The following is a 20702-nucleotide window of genomic DNA, read 5'->3' as shown; positions in this document are numbered from 1 at the left end:
AGAATTGCCTTCAACGTGGCACCTTCATAGGATGCCACTTTTCCAACAAGTTAGTTCGTCAAATTTCTGCCCTGCTAGTAACTCGACTCAGGATATGACCCAGATACAGACACAGGAGACGGAAGGTTCAATACACAGAGTAGTTTATTAAACCACAGGAAGCAGGCAAAGGGCAGGTCGAGGACAGGCAGAGGTTTGAAACCAGGTCAGAGTCCGACAGGTACAGGGCGGCAGGCAGGCTCAGGGTCAGGGCAGGCAGAAGTTTGGAAACCAGGTCAGAGTCAGATAGATACAGGACAGCAGGCAGGCTCGGGATCAGGGCAGGCAGAATGGTATGGCAGGCGGGCTCAGGGTCATGGTCAGGGTCAGGGTCAGGGCAGGCAGAAATGGTCAGAACCGGTAGGACTAGAGAAAACAGGAGTACGGAAAAACACGCTGGTGGGCTTGACGAGACAAGACGAACTGGCAACAGACAAACAGGAAACGCAGGTATAAATGCACAGGGGATAATGGGGAAAATGACACCTGGAGGGGGTGGAGACAAGCCCAAGACAGGTGTAACAGATCAGGGTGTGACAGCTAGAGCTGCCCCGGTCAACTGTAAGTGTGAAGTGGTTATCCACACAAGCTCACAGAACGGGACCCCCGAGTGCTGAAGCAAGTAGCGCCTAAAAATCATCTGTCCTTGGTTGCAACACTCACTACGAGTTCCAAACTGCCTCTGGAAGCAAGGTCAGCACAAGAACTGTTCGTTGGGAGCTTCATGAAATGGGTTTCCATGGCCGAGCAGCCGCACACAAACTCACCATGCGCAATGCCAAGTGTCGGCTGGAGTGGTGTAAAGCTCGCCGCCATTGGACTCAGCAGTGGAAACACGTTTTCTGGAGTGATAAATCAATCTTCATCATCTGGCAGTCCGACGGATGAATCTGGGTTTGGCGGATGCCAGGAGACGCTACCCGCCCCAATGCATAGTGCCAACTGTAAAGTTTGGTGGAGGAGGTATAATGGTCTGGGACTGTTTTTCATGGTTCGGGCTAGGCCCCTTAGCTCCAGTGAAGGGAAATCCTAACGCTACAGCATACAATGACATTGTAGACGATTCTGTGCTTCCAACTTTGTGGCAAAAGTTTGGGGAAGGCTCTTTCCTGTTTCAGTATGACAATGCACCCGTGCACAAAACGAGGTCCATACAGAAATGGTTTGTCGAGATCGGTGTGGAAGAACTTGACTGGCCTGCACAGAGCCCTGACCTCAACCCTATAGAATACCTTTGGGATGAATTGGAAAGCCGACTGCGAGCCAGGCCTAATCTCCCAACATCAGTGCCTGACCTCACTAATGCTCTTGTGGCTGAATGGAGCAAGTCGGGGCAGCAATGTTCCAACATCTAGTGGAAAGCTTCACAGAAGAGTGGAAGGCTGTTATAGTATCAAAGCGGGGACCAACTCCATATTAATGTCCATAATCTTGGAATGAGATGTTCGACGAGCAGGTGTCCACATACTTTTGGTCATGCAGTGTTGCATGTCTTTCTGTGATGCCGATGGTTAGCTGAGCTGCCAACGTATGCTAGCGTTGCATCATGGGAGATGTAGTTTTAGCTCTCTAAGGTCTGAATGGGATAAATGCGATTTGACGCTGTAGCTTGTTTGTATTACAGTGTTTTGTATATGAGTTGTTGTATTTTAATACTGTCAACACAGAAAGCACCTAGCAATGTATTGGAGATGTGAGACAGGATATCTGTTTTACTTTTCTTCATGCTCCTCTATAGAACAACTTGTCAGATGGTGCATTGAAGACTGATGTATTCCTGTCCTGTCTTTTCATAATACCATTGCAGATATACATAAGCCGAAAAAGACAGCTCTGGTGTCGCTCTACACTTTTACTTCGTTGGGGAGTCAAGCGTGAGTGTTAGTTCACAAAAGGCTTTTTTAAAACTCTTTGAGGAGGTAGGGTTTCAGATGTTTTCGGAAGATGGCCAGGGACTCTGCTGTCCTAGCTTCAGGGGGAAGCTGGTTCCACCATTGGGATGCCAGGACAGAGAAGAGCTTGAACTGGGCTGAGTGGGAGCTGCCCTCCCGTAGGGGTGGGAGGTCCAAGAGACCAGAGGTGGCAGAATGGAGTGCTCAGGTGTCGGGTTTGAGCATAGCCTGAAGGTAGGGAGGGGCAGTTCCTCTTGCTGCTCCGTACGCAAGTATGATGGTCTTGTAGTGGATGCGAGCTTCGAATGGAAGCCAGTGGAGTGTGCAGAGGAGCAGGTTGACATGGGAGAACTTGGGAAGGTTGAACACCAGGCGGGCTGCAGCGTTCTGGAGAAGTTGCAGGGGTTTGATGGCACAAGCCGGCCACGTTTGACAAAAAATCTTAAGTATCTACTCCTAATTAAGATTCAAAGATTTCTGCAGAAAGAATGGGGTGTCAGCTATGATATGACATTTGTCAACATTCTATAGCAATATAAAGTGGGAAAGCGGCCGTGCGTTTGGACAATTAATAGACACTGTAGTAAATAAAACCGAATAAAAACATCTGTCTTGTCCAGGAACGGAGTCTACACCGGTGCGCCATTGCCAATCAGAGCTACAGTAGGCCTATATGCAAATAAGCCATTTGCCACACGGGCCTGCCATCATTCACTTTGAACTGGTCTTTGTGTTTACAGGCAGTAGCAACAGCGCGACTGTATATCATTAGAATGCATTCGCCAAAAGCCACAAAAAATACACCAAGAACGGATTTCTGCAAATACCATGGGAGTCCTCTTACATTTGGGAACAGTCCTACTGAGCAAACAACCATGAAAAGGTAGGCTAAATCTCCCTCAGTTGCCTATGCACCTCAACAACAACAAGAGCTAAAAATCTAACAAGGGAACATTAGATAAACCCTCTCTCAACTTTTTCAGCAAAATAGCACTGACAAATGATGGGGAATAGTAGCCTGCTGCTTGACTGCCAATGCATGCTTGTCCCAACCCACGTTTTGACAACTGAATGGGAACTTGCCTCCCTTACAAAAAAAGATTGCAGTTTTGAAACTGCAGTAAAAGTGCAGTAACTGCAGTCGATTGTGGTATTCTGTAGTAAAAAAAAAGCTTGAGAGGATCTGCAGAGAAGAATGGGAGAAACTCCCCAAATACAGGTGTACTGTTGATATTATGCAAAAAGAAAGCTACACCCTTACGAAAAAAGATTGCAGTCAGAGCGCCGTGTAACTGCAGTATGCTGCAATTACTGCGTCCAAAATACCACAGTCGACTGCAGTTACTGCACTTTTACTGCAGTTTCAAAACTGCAATCTTTTTTTGTAAGGGCAGCATTCTTGTTTAGACTACTGTAGCCAGATCGATAGATATTTTGAAAAGCAGTGGTCTTAAAGCGCCAATGTACTATTTTGAGATATAAAAATATATTACACAGCTATTTAATATATCCCATAATAACCAAATGTGGCCTATTACTATCTGAATATAGAGAGAGAAAGCATGTCAACCTAGCCCCTGCATGACCCTAATGCATTTACTGTATATACTACCACGTCCAGGCCAGTAGAAATTCTGTTTGGGCCAGTAGATTTTAAAGTGAACGATGGATCCTGTATAGATTTACCATTTGTACATATTTACCGTAACAGAGATACGAAGCTAGTCATTGTGGAACACCTGGCTATTATGAAAGACACCACTGTAAGTGAATGATTGTTGCAGCCCCTCACCATCTGTGAATATGTCTCCCCTGATAAATATTCTGCTTAGATTAGTGTAATGCAAAGGCGAACAGACTGATACAAGATACAGGTGGCCAATACACTTTATTGGGGAACAAATAGTGGCTACAAGTCTCTCAAACAAATTGAAAAAAACACACACAAAGCGATTAAGACATCATTTCAATCAATACAATTGCAATAGGCCTAAAAAGGCCTAACATTTCTAAATCTACAATATAACTTTAGATAATTTTCTCACATTAAGGGGTGAGGTGGTCACAAAAAGGACAGTCTGAACCCATGCATAAACTTGCTTGTTTGGTGTCATTCTATGGACTTAAATATGGCGAGTGTGGTGGAACTTTATTTTACTGTCGGTCAACATGGGATCTAAGTGAGTTTGTATTTGTTAAAGGGATTGGTTTTGTCAGGTAAACTGAGTAAAAATGTACCTTGGGTTTGGATGGCAAGGTCACATGTCCAATCATTCTTATTTGGTGTTGGTCTCATGTCTTAAGATGGAGTTGCATACAGTACAGTCCCCTTTCCTTTAAAAAACCTAACCTACAACTAAACACACAGTAAGAACAGGGAAGAATTCAGTCAACTGTGCAATTCCAAAAGCCTTATTTGGAGAGCACATTGCAACTGGGGTCAGAACCTGGACCTAGGGTTAGGGGTCAAAAGAGGTCCGTTTGTGGAACGGCTACATTTGGGTTCCCCGACCCTGTCCGTCTTGTGGTGGTGGGGGCTCAGAGATGCCCTCCTGTTTGCCAGGGGAGTCAGCCAGCAGGAAGGAGTCATTGGAATGGGTGCTGAGGCGCAGCGGAGCCAGGCGGAGGTTGCTCGGTGTCCAGGGCAGTCTCACCTGAGCCCTCTGAGAAGGGGTCACGGTGCTGCTTTCCGCCTCGGCTTCAGCCAGCCATGAAGGAATCTGCTGCATTGGTGGCATGGGGTCCATCTCTGCCATGAAGGCTGGGTTGACGATTCCAGCTAGACCAGGAGGGAGATTTAAATTAATTGGAATTGATTTCATTGATTGAAAGTTCTCTTAAGAGGTGAGCTTATTGTTGTTTAGTGACTGAAGCGTTTTAGTGTCTGACTTAGACATGTTTAACTTGGTTAATTTAATTCATTTTGAGTTGATGTGAAGAAGACTCTCTTACCTCCTCTATTGGCTCTCATGGGGAATGAACCACCAGCAGCCTCGCAACCAGAGGCACTGTCTCCTTCAGAAAACTCAAAATCTGGAGCCAGAGAGAAATTATGTTGTTTACTTATGCACAGGTATCTAAACCCAAATGGCAGAAAGCAAATGTAATCAGCCTCGTCCTCTTCCTATGTGTCACTAAGTTTTATGTCATTGGTGTTACCGGCTTGAAATTCACTCCAAAGATACTGTATACAAGGACCTTGAGTGTTCCCTCCAGTGGCAAACTGTTATAAGGGGAGGGGTTTATATTAAAGAGAAGTATTAGCTAATCACATCCATGTAGTATGTTTTAAAACTGAGGATTCCATTGATACATTTAACCGGTGTGAAATGGCTAGCTAGTTAACGTTGCGTGCTAGTGGCGTTTCAATTGGTGACGTCACTCGAGACCTTAAAGTAGTTGTTTCCCTTGCTTGGCTCGAGCCCAGGTTGGGGCAAGGAGAGGGTCGGAAGCAATACTTTTATATAAATACAAAGTGTCATTGGTGTTACTCTATTTAAATTAAGGGAAATTACATTGTGAGCAAAATGGTTAATCATATCACTTTAGTAAATTATTTTTAATAGATTTGAGAATATGTGGCCTCCATTTAAGAAAACCCTCAATTACCTAAAATGTGTCATTGGTGTAACCGTCATTTGTGTTACTACTCCTACTGGTGGCACAATGTTATCATAATGGTACAAATTATTAAAAGATATTAAGCTGCTATATTAGTTGATTTAGAATAGGTACCCCCAAAACATCTAGAAAAAGGCCACCGTAGTTTAAGAACGACTCTCCCCTCAACCTCATATAATGCAAAAAAGAAGTGAAAAGCAAAGAGCAAAGAAGTACCTTCATCCCCATAAACATATCTTTTACTGTTATCCGTGGATTTTCCATTTGGCATCTAAAAATGACACAAAGTCAAATACACAACATACATATTATCACATTGCCTCCAAGAGGATGGTTATGAAGACAAGGGGGAAGGAGAAAAAAGTGCAGTCATTCCTGACCTTTTGTGGCTGGTCTTTCTTTAAATGCTTGGTTATCTTCTTGGGTGGAGCGACACCCATTTTGGCTGACTTGAAGGACTCTAGACGGCTCCTCATTGTTCTCTGGAAGATCTCTTGCACCTCATTCTCGTCCTTGTTGACTTCGAGTTGCTTCCGACTGTACCTGTGTCTGTGCTGTTAGGTGAGGGAATGAGAGCAAGAGAAGAGGGTAAAAAAAAGTTGCTTTTTTAGCGCCCCTGAGATTTTTGAGGATCTAATTGTCTTTGACTAAGCAATACCTGTTTCCTGCCTTTGTACAAGTGCTGCTGCAGTAGATGGTGTGCGTCAAAGTCCTCTGACTCCCTCATCTTCAGGTCCTGCTCATGTATGTCCAGGCAGACAGAGGGCACACTGTCCAGTCTAGAAGGGAAGAAACATAAATGTTCACTGTTGGTAATTTGCTGGCCACTGGAAGGCAGACTTGAAAAACGTACAAGGGCCCGGTTTCCCAAAAGCATCTTAAGGCTAAATTCATCGTTAGAACCCACGTAGGAGCATTGTTCAATCTCAGAGCTGTTTCCCAAAAGCATTGTTTAATAAAGTGGCACTTGAAAACGCTTGTTATTTACCAACTCCCTCAAACTACTCGTAGAACAGCTAAGATGTTTATCTGTCTCTCTGTGACCGGCAATAACTTCACAACGAAGTTGACTACAAATGTAAAGTTGCCAATGTCTTTGCAATTGTTACAAACAAGCAAAGGATGAAAAGATGCTTCAAATGAAAACCGAGATGACTGCATTAAAATATAAATAATCTATAGTATAGGCTACATAGGCCTACAGTCCCAGTCAAAAGTTTGGACACATACTCATTCAAGGGTTTTTCTTTCTTTTTACTACATTGTAGAATAATAGTGAAGACATCAAAACTATGAAATAACACATAGTAACCAAAAAAGTTTCAAATAGCCACAATTTGCCTTGATGACAGCTTTGCACTCTCTTGGTATTCTCTCAACCAGCTTCATGAGGTAGTCACCTGGAATGCATTTCAATTAACAGGTGTGCCTTCATAAAAGTTAATTTGTGGAATTTCTTTCCTTCTTAATGCGTTTGAGCCAATCAGTTGTGTTGTGACAAGGTAGGGGGGCTCAAATAGAACAGCTCAAATAAGCAAAGAGAAACGACAGTCCATCATTACTTTAAGACTTGAAGCAGTCAATACAGAACATTTCAAGAACTTTGAAAGTTTCTTCAAGTGCAGTTGCAAAAACCATCAAGCGCTATGATGAAACTGGCTCTCATGAGGACCGTGACAGGAATGGAAGACTGCTGCAGAGGATAAGTTCATTAGAGTCACCAGCCTCAGAAATTGCACCCCAAATAAATGCTTCACAGAGTTCAAGTAACAGACACATCTCAACATCAACTGTTCAGAGGGGACTATGTGAATCAGGCATTCATGGTCGAATTGCTGCAAAGAAACCACTACTAAAGGACACCAATAAGAAGAAGAGACCTGCTTGGTCCAAGAAACACGATCAATAGACATTAAACCGATGCAAATTTGTCCTTTGGTCTGGAGTCCAAATTGGAGATTTTGGGTTCCAACCGCCGTGTCTTTGTGAGACGCAGAGTAGGTGAACGGATGATCTCCGCATGTGTGGTTCCCACCATGGTGCATGGAGGAGGAGGTGTGATGGTGTGGGGGTGCTTTGCTGATGACACTATCTGTGATTTACTTAGATTTCAAGGCACACTTAACCAGCATGGCTACCACAGCATTCTGCAGTGATACGCCATCCCATCTGGTTTGCGCTTAGTGGGACTATCATTTGTTTTTCAACAGGACAATGACCCAAAACACACCTCTAGGCTGTGTAAGGGCTATCTGACCAAGAAGGAGAGTGATGGAGTGCTGCATCAGATGACCTGGCCTCCACAATCACCCGACCTCAACCCAATTGAGATGGTTTGGGATGAGTTGGACCGCAGAGTGAAGGAAAAGCAGCCAACAATTGCTCAGCATATGTGGGAACTCCTTCAAGACTGTTGGAAAAGCATTCCAGGTGACTACCTCATGAAGCTGGTTGAGAGAATACCAAGAGTTTGCAAAACTGTCATCAAGGCAATGGGTGGCTACTTTGAAGAACTTCAAATATAAAATATATTTTGATTTGTTTAACACTTTGTTAGTTACTACATTATTCCATATGTTTAATTTCATAGTTTTGATATAGTCACTATTATACTATAATGTAGAAAATAGTAGGTGTGTCCAAATGTTTGACTGGTTCTGTACATGAAAAATATTTTCCTTTATTATTTTCCCGTAATCCTACCACCCCTACCCTAATTGGAGTAAACTAATGGACAACAACACTTACACTTCTACTTCCAGCTAATACACTGCATTTGGAAAGTATTCAGACCCCTTGACTTTTTGTTACGTTACAGACTTATTTTTTTCAAATATAAAAAAAAAGGAAATATAACATTTACATAGGTATTCAGACCCTTTACTCAGTACTTTGTTGAAGCACCTTTGGCAGCGTCGAGTCTTCTTGAGTATGACGTTACAAGCTTGGCACACCTGTATTTGGTGCTTCTCTGCAGATCCTCTCAAACTCTGTCAGGTTGGATGGGGAGTGTCACTGCACAGCTAATTTCAGGTATCTCCAGAGATGTTCGATCGGGTTCAAGTCCGGGCTTTGACTGGGCCACTCACAGACATTCAGAGACTTGTCCCAAAGCCACTCCTGCATTGTCTTGGCTGTGTGCTTAGGGTCGTTGTCCTGTTTTGTGCCCCCTCGGGCTTGTGCGGTGGAGGAGATCTTCATGGTCTATACTCAGCCTTGTCTCAGGGTAGTAAGTTGGTTGTCTGTTGATATCCCTCTAGTGGTGTGGGGGCTGTGCTTTGGCAAAGTGGGTGGGGTTGGCCCTGTCCAGGGATATCGTCGGATCCCCCCCCCCCCGTCAGCCTCCAGTATCTATGCTGCAATAGTCTATGTGCCTGGGGGGCTGGTGTCAAGTCTTTCCTATCTGGTGAAATTCTCCTGCCTTATCTGGTGTCCTGTGTAAACTTTAGTATGCTCCCGCTAATTCTCCCATCACTTGCTCTCTCTCTGAGGACCTGAGCCCTAGGACCATGCCTGAAGACTCCTGGCTGTCCCCAGTCCACCTGGTTGTGCTTCTGATCCAGTTTCAACTGTTCTGCCTGCGGCTATGTAACCCTGACCTGTTCACCGGACGTGCTACCTTGTCCCGGACATGTTGTTTTCGACCTTCTCACTCTCTCTCGCTCTCTCTACCACACCTGCTGTCTCGACCTCTGAATGCTCAGCTTTGAAAGGCCAACTGACATTTACTCCTGAGGTGCTGACCTGTTGCACCCTCCACAACCACTGTGATTATTATTTGACCCTGCTGGTCATCTATGAACGTTTGAACATCTTGAAGAACAATCTGGCCTTAATGGCCATGTACTCTTAAAATCTCCACTCGGCACAGCCAGAAGAGGACTGGCCACTCCTCAGAGCCTGGTTCCTCTCTAGGTTCCTGCCTTTCTATGGAGTTTTTCCTAGCCACCGTTCTTCTACATCTTTATTGCTTGCTGTTTGGGGTTGTAGGCTGGGTTTCTGTAGAAGCACTTTGTGACATCTGGTGATTTGGTCATGTGTAGTACCTACTATATAATTTTGTAGCCAGTCAAGATGCTCTAAATTGTGCATCTGTAGCTTTTTGAGGATAGTAAATACTACAGTATACTACAGACTGCAAAAAAACTACAGTAAATACTACAGGTATGTTTGCAAAAACACAACAGTAATTACAATAGTGTATATACTACAGTATTTAATTTGCATATACCCTTCCTATTCCCCTCCCCCATATCCCAATTTGTGCCACCCATAAATGAGGAAACCTACATTCCAAGTATAGACCATATATTGTGTTCCCTAAAGGTTATAGAAAAAAACAGAAGCTCTGAACTATCCGTTCAGAACTCCTACATTCATTCAAGTTATGGGAAATTTGCTCTTTGAGTATTTTGTCAAGTAGTTTTCCTCAAGGAGAAAGTGCCCAATGCTATGTCAAAGATAATAAAACAAAAACACTACAGTAAATACTACAGGATACTACAGTCCGCAGAAACACTACATTCATGACTATGGTCGTTTTTTTGTATATTTTTTTTACTACAGTATTTATACTATAGGAAACTGTAAATACTGTAGTATTGTTTTCATGTGGGTGTTGAGCACATCCTAGAAGGTTTGAGACAGCCTTTATCCTAGAAGGATCCACTAGGCTCATGCAATCTCCTCGGGGTGGTCACTAGTTCTCCATCAACTTGGTTAACTGTCATGCAACATCATTTCCATCCTATCCTACAATATAGGGATTTTACTACACTGATGACTCGCAACCGCTAGGGTGCATTCACTCCCTTCACGAAGCAGACTGGCTCCCAGACTGTTAGACACAGCAGGCACTTTTCACCTGTTCAGCTAGCTATGCTGTAGGTATAGCCACCGTTGGGCACCATGCGTAGGGTATTTGTTTCCCACAACAGCGACCCGGGTTGGCCGGCCGTTTGCTAAATTGGTGCCGAATATGGGATGGTGACTATGGGACCATTGGAACACACCATGCGTGTTTTCTTAAGGTGATGCCTCTGTAACAGATCGTCCACTCTTGCTAGACTGATACAGACGTCTAGCCTCCTTATTGGAGCAATATGACAAGGGAACCCCCCATCTATGAAAGGTTGTTCTAAGGAGGGATTGCGCTATGCATGCCAAAATCCCATTCCTATGGTCCCGTTCCTGGCCCTGCCAGTCTTACTGGCATCCCGTATAGCAGCTTTTCAGCCGCAGGAAGGCGTACATCGCCTACAACCAGTGACCAAGCAGATAGTTTGCGCCGCTGGAAAGCATGGAAATGAGTTCTCTAATTTAATACTGCTTTACTTAGCCATTACATCCGCAAAGCAGGTGAGTAAGCTGCAAACACTATCAGTTTCAGTGCCTGTACTTTGCCCCATGGTTGTCCAAGGTTGCTTCAACCTAAACCCGTGTTTGTGCCTAAAGCTAGTAGTGCTTGCTATAGCCTCTCTTTAGAGCTGTTGGCCATGTCAAACATCCTTCCTTCCAATATGCTTTCTATGTTAGAATTGCCAGAACAATCTGAGATACCAAAAATATTTTTTGCTGGCGTGGAATCACCCAACAGGGTTTAAGTTTACATATCCGCCTTCCCAAGTTAATGATGCATGTGTTTTAGACATGCATAAGGTTGCATCCCAAATGGCACCCTATTCCCTATAGTGCATTACCTTTGACCTCAGCCCTATGGAATAGGGTGCCATTGGGATGCAGGCAATGTTACTTACAAGATGGAGGAGACTGGAACATGATCCGGTCCCATATTTTCTGTCATGATGTAAGGCATTATCTCTGAGAAATCGGCACCAAACTTCTTATTGAAATCCACATCGGCCTTGCTTTCATTCCGTACGAACGCCAATGAGCCTCTGCGTTCTCCCTATGATAATGGGATAAAAATACTTAATCAAATCAAAGTTTATGGTCACGTACAAAGTTTAGCAGATGTAACAGTGCGTGCAGTGAAATGCTTATGTTACTAGCTCCTAACAGTTCTAATAACACAACCATTTCGCTGCACCCGCTGTAACATCTGCTATACACATTTTTGTCATGGTATGCCATCCAATTTTTCTATTTGTTGTAATGTTACAGTAAATCAGTGATCCTGGAGGTTAACCTATTGTGTAGCATTGTAACTACAGTATTAAGTTGTCATGGCTTTCCCTGACCTCTTTCACATAGCTTGAAGCATCCTTGAGGTTGAGCTTGTGGAAGATGTTGAATATTTGGTCACAAGACTTCCTGGCAGAGGATGTCATCAACAGCCAGTACAACCACTTCTCCTCAAAGTTATTCCACCTTAGAAGGATATCAGAAGAGAGTCAAAAAACTATTTAGTGCTCACTTTAGTCTTTGAAGGAATGGTATGTAATACATTTATTTAAATAATACTTATATGATAATAATAACTTATTGATGTTGCTAATATGATGTTAGTGTCCACATACTTATCTTTCATGTAGTTATCTCCTATTTGTCCAGAAATGTCCTCTATGGCGACAAGCATGTGGTCGAAGGTCTGAAAAAATAAAAGAAATGATGAGTCATGGATTTATTTTGTCAAGATTATATTTCAATTGACCAATTTCACACACTTTTAGATGAACTGGTTGATGTTTTATAAAAGAGGGTTTAGCTACTGACACTCAGCCCTTGATGAACAACCTTCATCTTGCAGACCCATCCGCCTCTATTCACCTGTCCCCCTTGCCACTAACTGCTGTCGAGTTCATGTTTGGGGGGGCCAGTTGACATGTGCATTACTGGACACAGGTTCCACAGTGACCCTTAACCACCTGGTGCTTAACCTTGATCACAGTAACTGGAGAACGAGCTCCTATACTGGGAAGCTGTGAAGTCTACAGGTGGGTGACTGTGAGGCTGAGGCAAAGCTTGACTTCCAGACAAATACCATTATGTTCCAAGATGATAAACCCATTCCCCTTCTCAGTGAGTCTGCCTTCCCACGATGCCCACTGACCAGAAAAGTGACACTCCCAGTACGAACAAACCAACCGTGCCCTAGCCTTCTGTGGGAAGCCCCCTTTCAGAGTGCACGTTCCCCCTCTCCAATGATAGCCACCACCATGGAGCCCCATGAGGAACTACAGCCCCCGCCTACACCAGTTCTACAGATGGCAAGTGTCACCACAGACACAGAATCAGCAGCAGTCGCCACTGTCAAAGCCATGTGGGAGCAACTTTACACATTCCGGCACAGCTTTGCTGTCACCCCTATTGATGTAGATCGAACCCACTTGGTGCAGCACACCATTGCCAATGCGCCAGATGGATGCCCTATGCCTGCGAAGCCGCAGCGGAGGAGCTCATAGAACAGATAGCATCTACTGACCCCAATGAACCGTGATAGGCCTCCCCGTAGTCATGGTCCCCAAAAAGGATGGACCCTGTAGGTTCTCTGCTGACTATCGGCAACTTAACAACAAGATGGTGAAAGACTCCTACCCACTGCCTCGGATAGACAGATGCCTCGATTATGTCGCTGGCTCAGCTTGGTTCTCCTCCCTGGACCTACGGAGCGGATACTGGAAGGTACCTCTGGCACCCGAAGACAAAGCAAAGACATTGTCTTATGGAGAAGGTTCTCAAAGGTGTGCCCGGAACAATGTGTATTGTATTTCAATGACCTACTGGTGCGTGGGACAAGGTTTGAGACTGCGTTGGAAAACATTAGGGAAGTTCTGGGCCGAATCCAAAGAGCTGGGCTGAGTGCAGTTTCATGCAGAAAGAGGTTACCTTCCTCGGACACAGAGTCAGCCAGGCAGGCGTCATGACAAAGCCGGACAAAGTCGTTTTTACTGATATCCACATGGCAGTCAATACTCTCTTTGAGTGGGGGATGGACCAACAGCCTTTAACATCCCGAAGCAGGCTTTGTGTCAGGACCCTGTGTGTATCGCCCCAGATCTGGGAAATCTGCCAGCAGTGAAGGCCTCGTGCAGTCTTGTCGCAGCTGACTTCAGAAGGAGAACGAGTTGTTGCATATTACAGTCGCACCTTTGACAAGCCTGAGAATAATTATTGTGTAACCCGCCGGGAGCTTCAGGGAGACGGGTATAGCTCATTCATTTTAATGGCATTCGCTTTTAACATTATAATGTGAATCAAGTATATTTTAAAATGTTGTGTATTCAATAAAGGATACACGTTTTGAAAGTGCTATTGTGTACATGATCTGGGGTTATAATTATGTTTGTATTTTTCAGAGAGCTTTGGAGAGGCCTTTCGCTGCTCTTACTGTTGAGTTAGTTAGTGTCCCGATAGGTAGGTCGTTGAGCTGGTATCCAGGTAAAATACTTGGGGTTGCCTTAGTAGGTGGACTAGTTAAATTGTCTTTTTATATATATATATATATGTTTGTATGTTGTGTCACCACTCTTCCCTAGAGACCTCCTGGGTTGGCTGTTCTTAGGAGGGAGCTATTTGATTCGAAAGCAGACTGTGCATTCTTATGCCATTTACCACCAGTTTGTTATCCTATAAGAGTATTATACCACGAGTGCGCTATCTCACACTGTTTCATCACGAGTGTAGTAGCTTACAATGAGTATTTCATCACGAGTGTGCTTTATTTAAAGTCCGCATGAATCTCGCCCTGCTGCTAATTTATTTGTGTGTTCTCCTCTTAATAAACCGTGGAACTTTGGAACTCTGTTTATAAAATTCATTTGACAGACCTGTGATTGAAAAACTGGCATAGTACAGTTTACTAAAAGTAGAAACGTTACTTTTGGGATTTATTCGAGAGATGTAAGGTTTGTTGTCTGATTCTCTGCGGTTGATGAACAACAAAGACTTCTAATCAGATAGTTACCCTACTCTGTATTTTTTCAGCTAGTGTGCGTTCTGTCACTGCTGCTCTCTTCACTTTCAGCCAGGTGACCAGTGGTTTCATGGTTATTCCCTGCAACAAATAAGGAGATAACAAATTAACATATACTGTACCAGTCTGTTCAAGTCAAGACATATTACATTGTATGAAAGAAAACTACAAATGGTGAAATATGTATGGTCTGATGTTTGACATTTAAATGAGCTATTTTACCTGCAGCATCACAGTGAAGTACACTACTATGAGGGTGGTGCTGATCATCAGATTCTTCTCCTTGTACTTATTCTCATCCAGCAAGAGCACAAGGCCATAGGCTACGGCCCCTCGTAGGCCACCGTAGCCCATCACTACTTGATCAATAAAGTCCAAGGGAACCAGTCGGTACTGGTTCAGAATCCAGGTCAGTAAAAAGACCCCTATGATATAAATACACACATATATTTCTGTTACATGTACAGTGCCTAGTGAAAGTCTACACACCCACTGCAGAGTCTAAACATTTTGCTGCCATAAAATTACATGTAAAAAGGGATTAAATTAGTTTTCCTATACAGATCTGCACAACCTACTTCACATTTTCAAAGTGAAATAAAATTATAAAAAATATTCCTAATTTTTAAAAATACAGTACCAGTCAAAAGTTTGGACATAATTACTCATTCCAGGGTTTTTCTTTATTTTTACAATTTTCTACATTTTAGAATAATAGTGAAGACATCAAAACTATGAAATAACACATATGGAATCATGTAACCCAAAAAGTGTTAAACAAATCAAAATATATTTTATATTTGAGATTCTTCAAATAGCCACCCTTTGCTAATCATGTTATTCTACCTGCGACACGGTAGTATTGCTCATGTAAAAATATCTTTCTACCTCAGTCCCCCCTCCTGCTAGCTAACTACATCGCTAGCTAGTGTGACTTGGTTAGCCCATGCTGCAAGGCTTAAGCTAGCTCGGCTAGCTCGCTGCAAGGCAAGCTAACCTCGCAATTCTACCTAGCTCGGCTAGCTCTCCCCCTCACTTAGTTTAACCTGCGTTTATTCGCCGGTACTAACTAGACCGTTGACCCGGCCACACGCCTCTTTCGGTCGTGGGAGTAGGCTAACCTAAAGGCTAACACTATCCTAGCTCAACCCCTTCAGCTAGCACCAAGCTAGCTACAGTACAACTCCAGGTAGCTGCTAGCTAATGTGGTTCAGCCTCGTTGATATAGCGTTCTCTACTGTGCTAATCGCTACTAGTCATCAGCCACAAGGCTTCTTTCTTCCCAAAACGAGCTTAGCACAGCACTCAAATACCCATGTTCTTGTGCTTGCAGTTCTAAGATTGCTAGGAAGGATGTTCACCATCTGTGCATAATGTGCTTGGGACGGAAACATGCCAAGATGGCACTCAAGGACTTTGAGTCCTACGATTGCTGCAAGTCGCTAACTGAGGCGAATCTGAAGAAGAGACTCAAACCGGCCTCTCTCTCGGTAGCCCGGTTCAACCCACGACCAAGCACAGCTGGAACGAGATCATGGATAGCCTCAATTCTGCCCTCTATCAGTCTTGGGAAAAGGCAAATTAGGGGACGATGAGGATGATGGAGCGATTAACTTCGCCAGTCTCTTTGAGGCGGCACCTGACATGGAGGTCGACCAGGTCCCACCCTCTCAGACTCTTAGGCGAGACAGCCCCGAAGACAGAGAAGACGCCATTGCTCCACTGGAGTTTGGGTTCCTTGATGTCTGTAGGCGAGCCGCGACGAGACTGGAGATCGAGTGGCCGGCTCCCCCGGGGAACAGAAACCGAGAAAGGGATCTGTACGATGGGAGAAGACTTTCCACTAGCTCAGCCCCAATAAAGCAACTGCTACCTGCAGTTCCAGCTTGCCTACGGGAAGCTAAGTGCTTGTGGAATACTGTAAGTCCCTTACTGGCAAAGTGCTGGCTAAGGCTCCCCGAGCTTGGACAAGCACAACATGGAGGAATCCGAGTTTTGCAGCCCCCATAAAAGCCGATTTATGCTTGATCCGGCTATATGGTGCAGAGGCTCCGTATGGAGGGTGTGAGACAATTGCTCTCTCGCTCACAGTAGCCCTGTGGGTTGACATGGTTAACCTCCCTGTGTCACGACTTCCTCCGAAGCTGCCTCCTCTCCTTTTTCGGGCAGGCTTCGGCGTTTGTCATCACCAGCCTTCTAGCCACTGCCGCTTCTCATCTCATCATTCCATTTGTTTTGTCTTATTTATTATACACACCTGGTTCATATCCCCTCATCAGTACCTATATAAGTGTTCCCTCTGCCCCTTTGTCTTTGTGTGTGATTGTTTATTGTGGAGGTTAGTTTAGCTCGGAGGAGCTCCATGTATTTTGTATCGCCGGGATATTTCACCCGTGTGCCTTGTTGTTTACCAGTGCGCCTGATTACTCACTGTGTTTGACGCATTGCTGCATACCGCTGTGCCTTCGGAATAAACCCTTTTATTCTGTGATTTACCCTCCTGCGTCTGTCTCCTTTTAAATCACTCGCCACAGAATCACACACCCGACATGAAGTCAGCAGGAGAAGAGCACATGCCTGGAGTCGTGGCACGGATCCGGGAGCCTTCTACAATGTTAGCAAGCTTGGGAGAAGTGATGGATCGGGTTCTCCAGGTCATCCAACGCCTGGAGAGGAGAGGACCCAACCCGTCGGGACCAGCTGAGCGACCGGATCCAGCCACCCACACCCCAGCACCCAGAGGGATTAATCTCTCCCGACCGAAGGATTATGACGGGACAGCTGCCCGCTGCCAGTGATTCCTCCTGCAGCTGGAGATCTACTTCTCGTCCATCAGCCCGGCTCCATCACGCTTCTTCACAAAATTAGATCTCCGGAGTGCATATAACCTGGTGTGTGTCCAAGAGGGGGACGAGTGGAAGACAGCATTCAGCACAACCACAGGGCATTACGAATACCTGGTGATGCCGTATGGTTTGATGAATGGTCCATCCGTTTTCCAGTCCTTTGTGAACGAGGTGTTTCGGGACATGCTTGTTCGCGGTGTAGTGGTCTACGTTTTGGTGTATTCCGAGACTTGCACCTCGCCCTTCGAGCTCATCTCGATAATAAGTGACATTCCAGTCAGCCGGTTCTCTACCTGCTTATGACCAGTCCTGATGTGGTTGCCTTTCGCAGGGTCCCGTATGGCACCCTTGCAAACAGAACCCTTTTGACCACTGTGTCTGCCCCAGTCACCAGTTGGCTAAATGCCCTGCGCACAACCAGCGTGTGGACCGTTTTCCTTCGGCCTGCTGCTAACACGCAGTACCTATATGTAGCCTGCTTAACCTCTCTCTGTGATTCAGGTCGAGTAGTTTATTCATGGTCGGCTTTTGGGATTCTTTCTGACTTCCTGTCCGCTGCCTTTCCCAGAAGAGCATCTCCTTTCGTTCCAGTGTCTGCTCTGTGCCTTTGCTGGAGTGGACAAAACCCTTTTACTATGCTGTTATGCTCTCCTTGGTACCTGCCTTCGACAGAAGCTGGATACCTTTCTCTTCTCCTACACTATCCTGCTGGGATAGTGGGGGCTATTAGGATTTATTCTAATAGTTGGATGTTGGCCTTCGGAGGGGGCCTACTACGGCCCTCTCCTACAGAGAACTGAGCGTGTTTCCTTTTGGGGTATCTCCTCTGGGAGATCGGTTTCGGGACCTCTTAGGGTCATCTGTGCCGGGACCTCCTGGCTTTTGGAGAGCAAGTTGCGATACAGGAGTTCACTATATCCCATTGTGAAATACGGAATGAGTAGTTGAAATATAGAACTCAAGGTTATTTACATAACCCTGGTTCTCTGATATTATGAGTGAAGTATTTCACTGCACCTTTGAAAATTGTCAGTGAGTGGGAGAGTGGCACTTTTAAGCAGGGGGGGTCGGACCCTTTTCGCTGTTCTCCCGGTCTGTCTCCAACAGATGTTTGTGATTTGGTTCTTCGAGTTATGGGAGTTCCGAAACAAAATCCTATTGTGAAATATTTCACTTATAACCCCGGTTCTCTGATATTATGTAAATAACCTAGAGTTTCACCATGTGTTGTATTGGATTTGACACAAACCTGTAGTTTTTAATTCAGTTTTGAAAAAGTTATTTTCTTTGCTGTGTTGTGTCACGCCCTGGCTCTGGGGACACTGTTATGTTGAGCCAGGGTGTGTAATTCTATGTTTGTATTTCTATGTTGGCCTGAGTGACTCCCAATCAGAGGCAACGAGTGTCAGCTGGTTGTCTCTGATTGGGAGCCATATTTAACTGTCTGTCTTTCACTTTGTGTTTGTGGTTTCTTGTTCTTATTTGGTTTGTGTTCAACCGTAGACATCACGTTTTCGTCTGTTGTTTTGATCGTGTGATCATTCTAATAAATATAATGTTCGCATTCAACGCTGCGCCTTGGTCTCTCCCTGACGATCGTGACAGAAGAAACCACCAAAACTGGACCAAGCAGCGTGTCCAGGAGCCATCGCCTGGGGAATCGCTTGCAGATCTCCGTGGCAACCTCAACTGGGTCCAGCCTTGTAAAGAGCAGAGTGGATGGACTTGGGAACAGTTGAGGAAGAGCTTCGACTGGGTCAAGCCCATTGAGGAGCTGAATAGCGGGAGTTGGAGACAGAAGAGCGAGAGTTGGGCGAGAACGATAGAGGCCTGGCCCACGGGGAGGAGAGACCCCCAGAAAATTTTTAGGGGGGGGGCTCACGACGTCGGGGCAGCAGGAGGCCGCCAGGTTACGGGGGCCACTGGTCGAAGAGGGGATGGAAGGTGGAGAGGCACGGCGAGAGGTACTGGGGTGTGTTACCAGTCCGGTCCGGCCCGTTCCAGATCCCAATGTAGGGCCAGTGGTGTGTGTCCCCAGTACGGTCCGGTCTGTTCCTGCTCCCCGCACCAAGTCAGTGGTGCGCTTCGTCAGCCCGGCTCGGCCCGTTCCTGCTCCCCGCACCAAGTCAGTGGTGCGCTTCGTCAGCCCGGCTCGGCCCGTTCCTGCTCCCCGCACCAAGTCAGTGGTGCGCTTCGTCAGCCCGGCTCGGTCCGTTCCTGCTCCCCGCACCAAGTCAGTGGTGCGCTTCGTCAGCCCGGCTCGGCCCATTCCTGCTCCCCGCACCAAGTCTGTGGTGCGTTTCGTCAGCCCTGTCCGGCCCGTTCCTGCTCTCCGCACCAAGTCTGTGGTGCGCGTCGCCAGCCCAGTCCGGCCCATTCCTGCTCCCCGCACCAAGTCTGTGGTGCGTTTCGTCAGCCCGGCTCGGCCCGTTCCTGCTCCCCGCACCAAGTCTACGGTGCGTGTCGCCAGCTCGGCCCGGCCTGCTCCCCGCACCAAGTCAGTGGTGCGTTTCGTCAGCCCTGTCCGGCCCGCTCCTGCTCCCCACACCAAGCCAGTGGTGTGCGTCGTCAGTCCAGCACGGCCCGTGCCTGTTCCCCACACCAAGCCAGTGGTGTGCGTCGTCGGTCCGGCACGGCCCGTGCCTGTTCCACTGGTGCCTGGTCCGGCACCGGTCAGATGCGTTACGCCGGAGCTAGAGCAATCCGCTCCATCAGTGTGCAGTCCAGCTCCGGCCAGCGGGGCCAGACCGGACCAGGGGTACTTTGGGGGGTTGGAGAGGGAGTGGGGATCAGGCCCGGAGCCGGATCCGCCGCCAAGGCGGAGTGCCCACCCGGTCCCTCCCCTGTGGTATCCGCGCCTTTAGGGGGGGGTACTGTCACGCCCTGGCTCTGGGGACACTGTTATGTTGAGCCAGGGTGTGTAATTCTATGTTTGTATTTCTATGTTGGCCTGAGTGACTCCCAATCAGAGGCAACGAGTGTCAGCTGGTTGTCTCTGATTGGGAGCCATATTTAACTGTCTGTCTTTCACTTTGTGTTTGTGGTTTCTTTGTGTTTGTGACATGTTGTCTTGCAGTATTACTTAACGGCCTTGTTGCAAACAGAATGGATGATTTGGAGTGGATTTTTTTTAACACAGGCTTTCTTCTTTTCACTTTGTCACACAGGCAAGTAATGTGGAGTGAATGCAATGTTGTTGATCATCTGACCATTTTGAAATATTGTGGTGGCAGCATCATGTTATGGATATGAGTTTGTCAGGATCAAAATAAATATGAAAGGAGCAAAGCCCAGGTAAAAAGTTAAAGGAAAATACTACAGTTTACTACAGAATATTATAGTACTTACTATAGAATTCCGTACTAACTGTAGTATACTCTAGAAGACTATACTCCACACTGTAGTATCCCTTGAGTATGTAGTGCTTAC

The 20702-nt window shown here is 45.8% G+C and overlaps 1 protein-coding gene across 1 annotated transcript in view; it reads right to left on the bottom strand.

Annotated features, from left to right (window-relative positions):
• Window positions 1-3801: 3801 nt before the first annotated feature.
• LOC311132338 (sodium/hydrogen exchanger 3-like) overlaps window positions 3802-20702 on the bottom strand; it is a 61478-nt gene continuing 44577 nt past the window's right edge. The window contains exons 7-16 of the mRNA XM_084165584.1: window positions 14650-14852; window positions 14419-14508; window positions 12032-12102; window positions 11753-11882; window positions 11309-11460; window positions 6211-6331; window positions 5933-6106; window positions 5769-5823; window positions 4884-4964; window positions 3802-4710 (exon numbers count right to left, since the gene is read on the bottom strand). Coding sequence (XP_084021710.1) covers window positions 4424-4710; window positions 4884-4964; window positions 5769-5823; window positions 5933-6106; window positions 6211-6331; window positions 11309-11460; window positions 11753-11882; window positions 12032-12102; window positions 14419-14508; window positions 14650-14852 — 1364 coding nt within the window. The 3' untranslated portion in view covers window positions 3802-4423. The remainder of the gene's footprint in view (window positions 4711-4883; window positions 4965-5768; window positions 5824-5932; window positions 6107-6210; window positions 6332-11308; window positions 11461-11752; window positions 11883-12031; window positions 12103-14418; window positions 14509-14649; window positions 14853-20702) is intronic.

This window comes from Coregonus lavaretus, assembly GCF_964263955.1.
Source record: "Coregonus lavaretus genome assembly, chromosome: 7".
Lineage (NCBI taxonomy): Eukaryota > Metazoa > Chordata > Actinopteri > Salmoniformes > Salmonidae > Coregonus > Coregonus lavaretus.
This window is presented reverse-complemented; position numbering and strand designations above follow the sequence as displayed.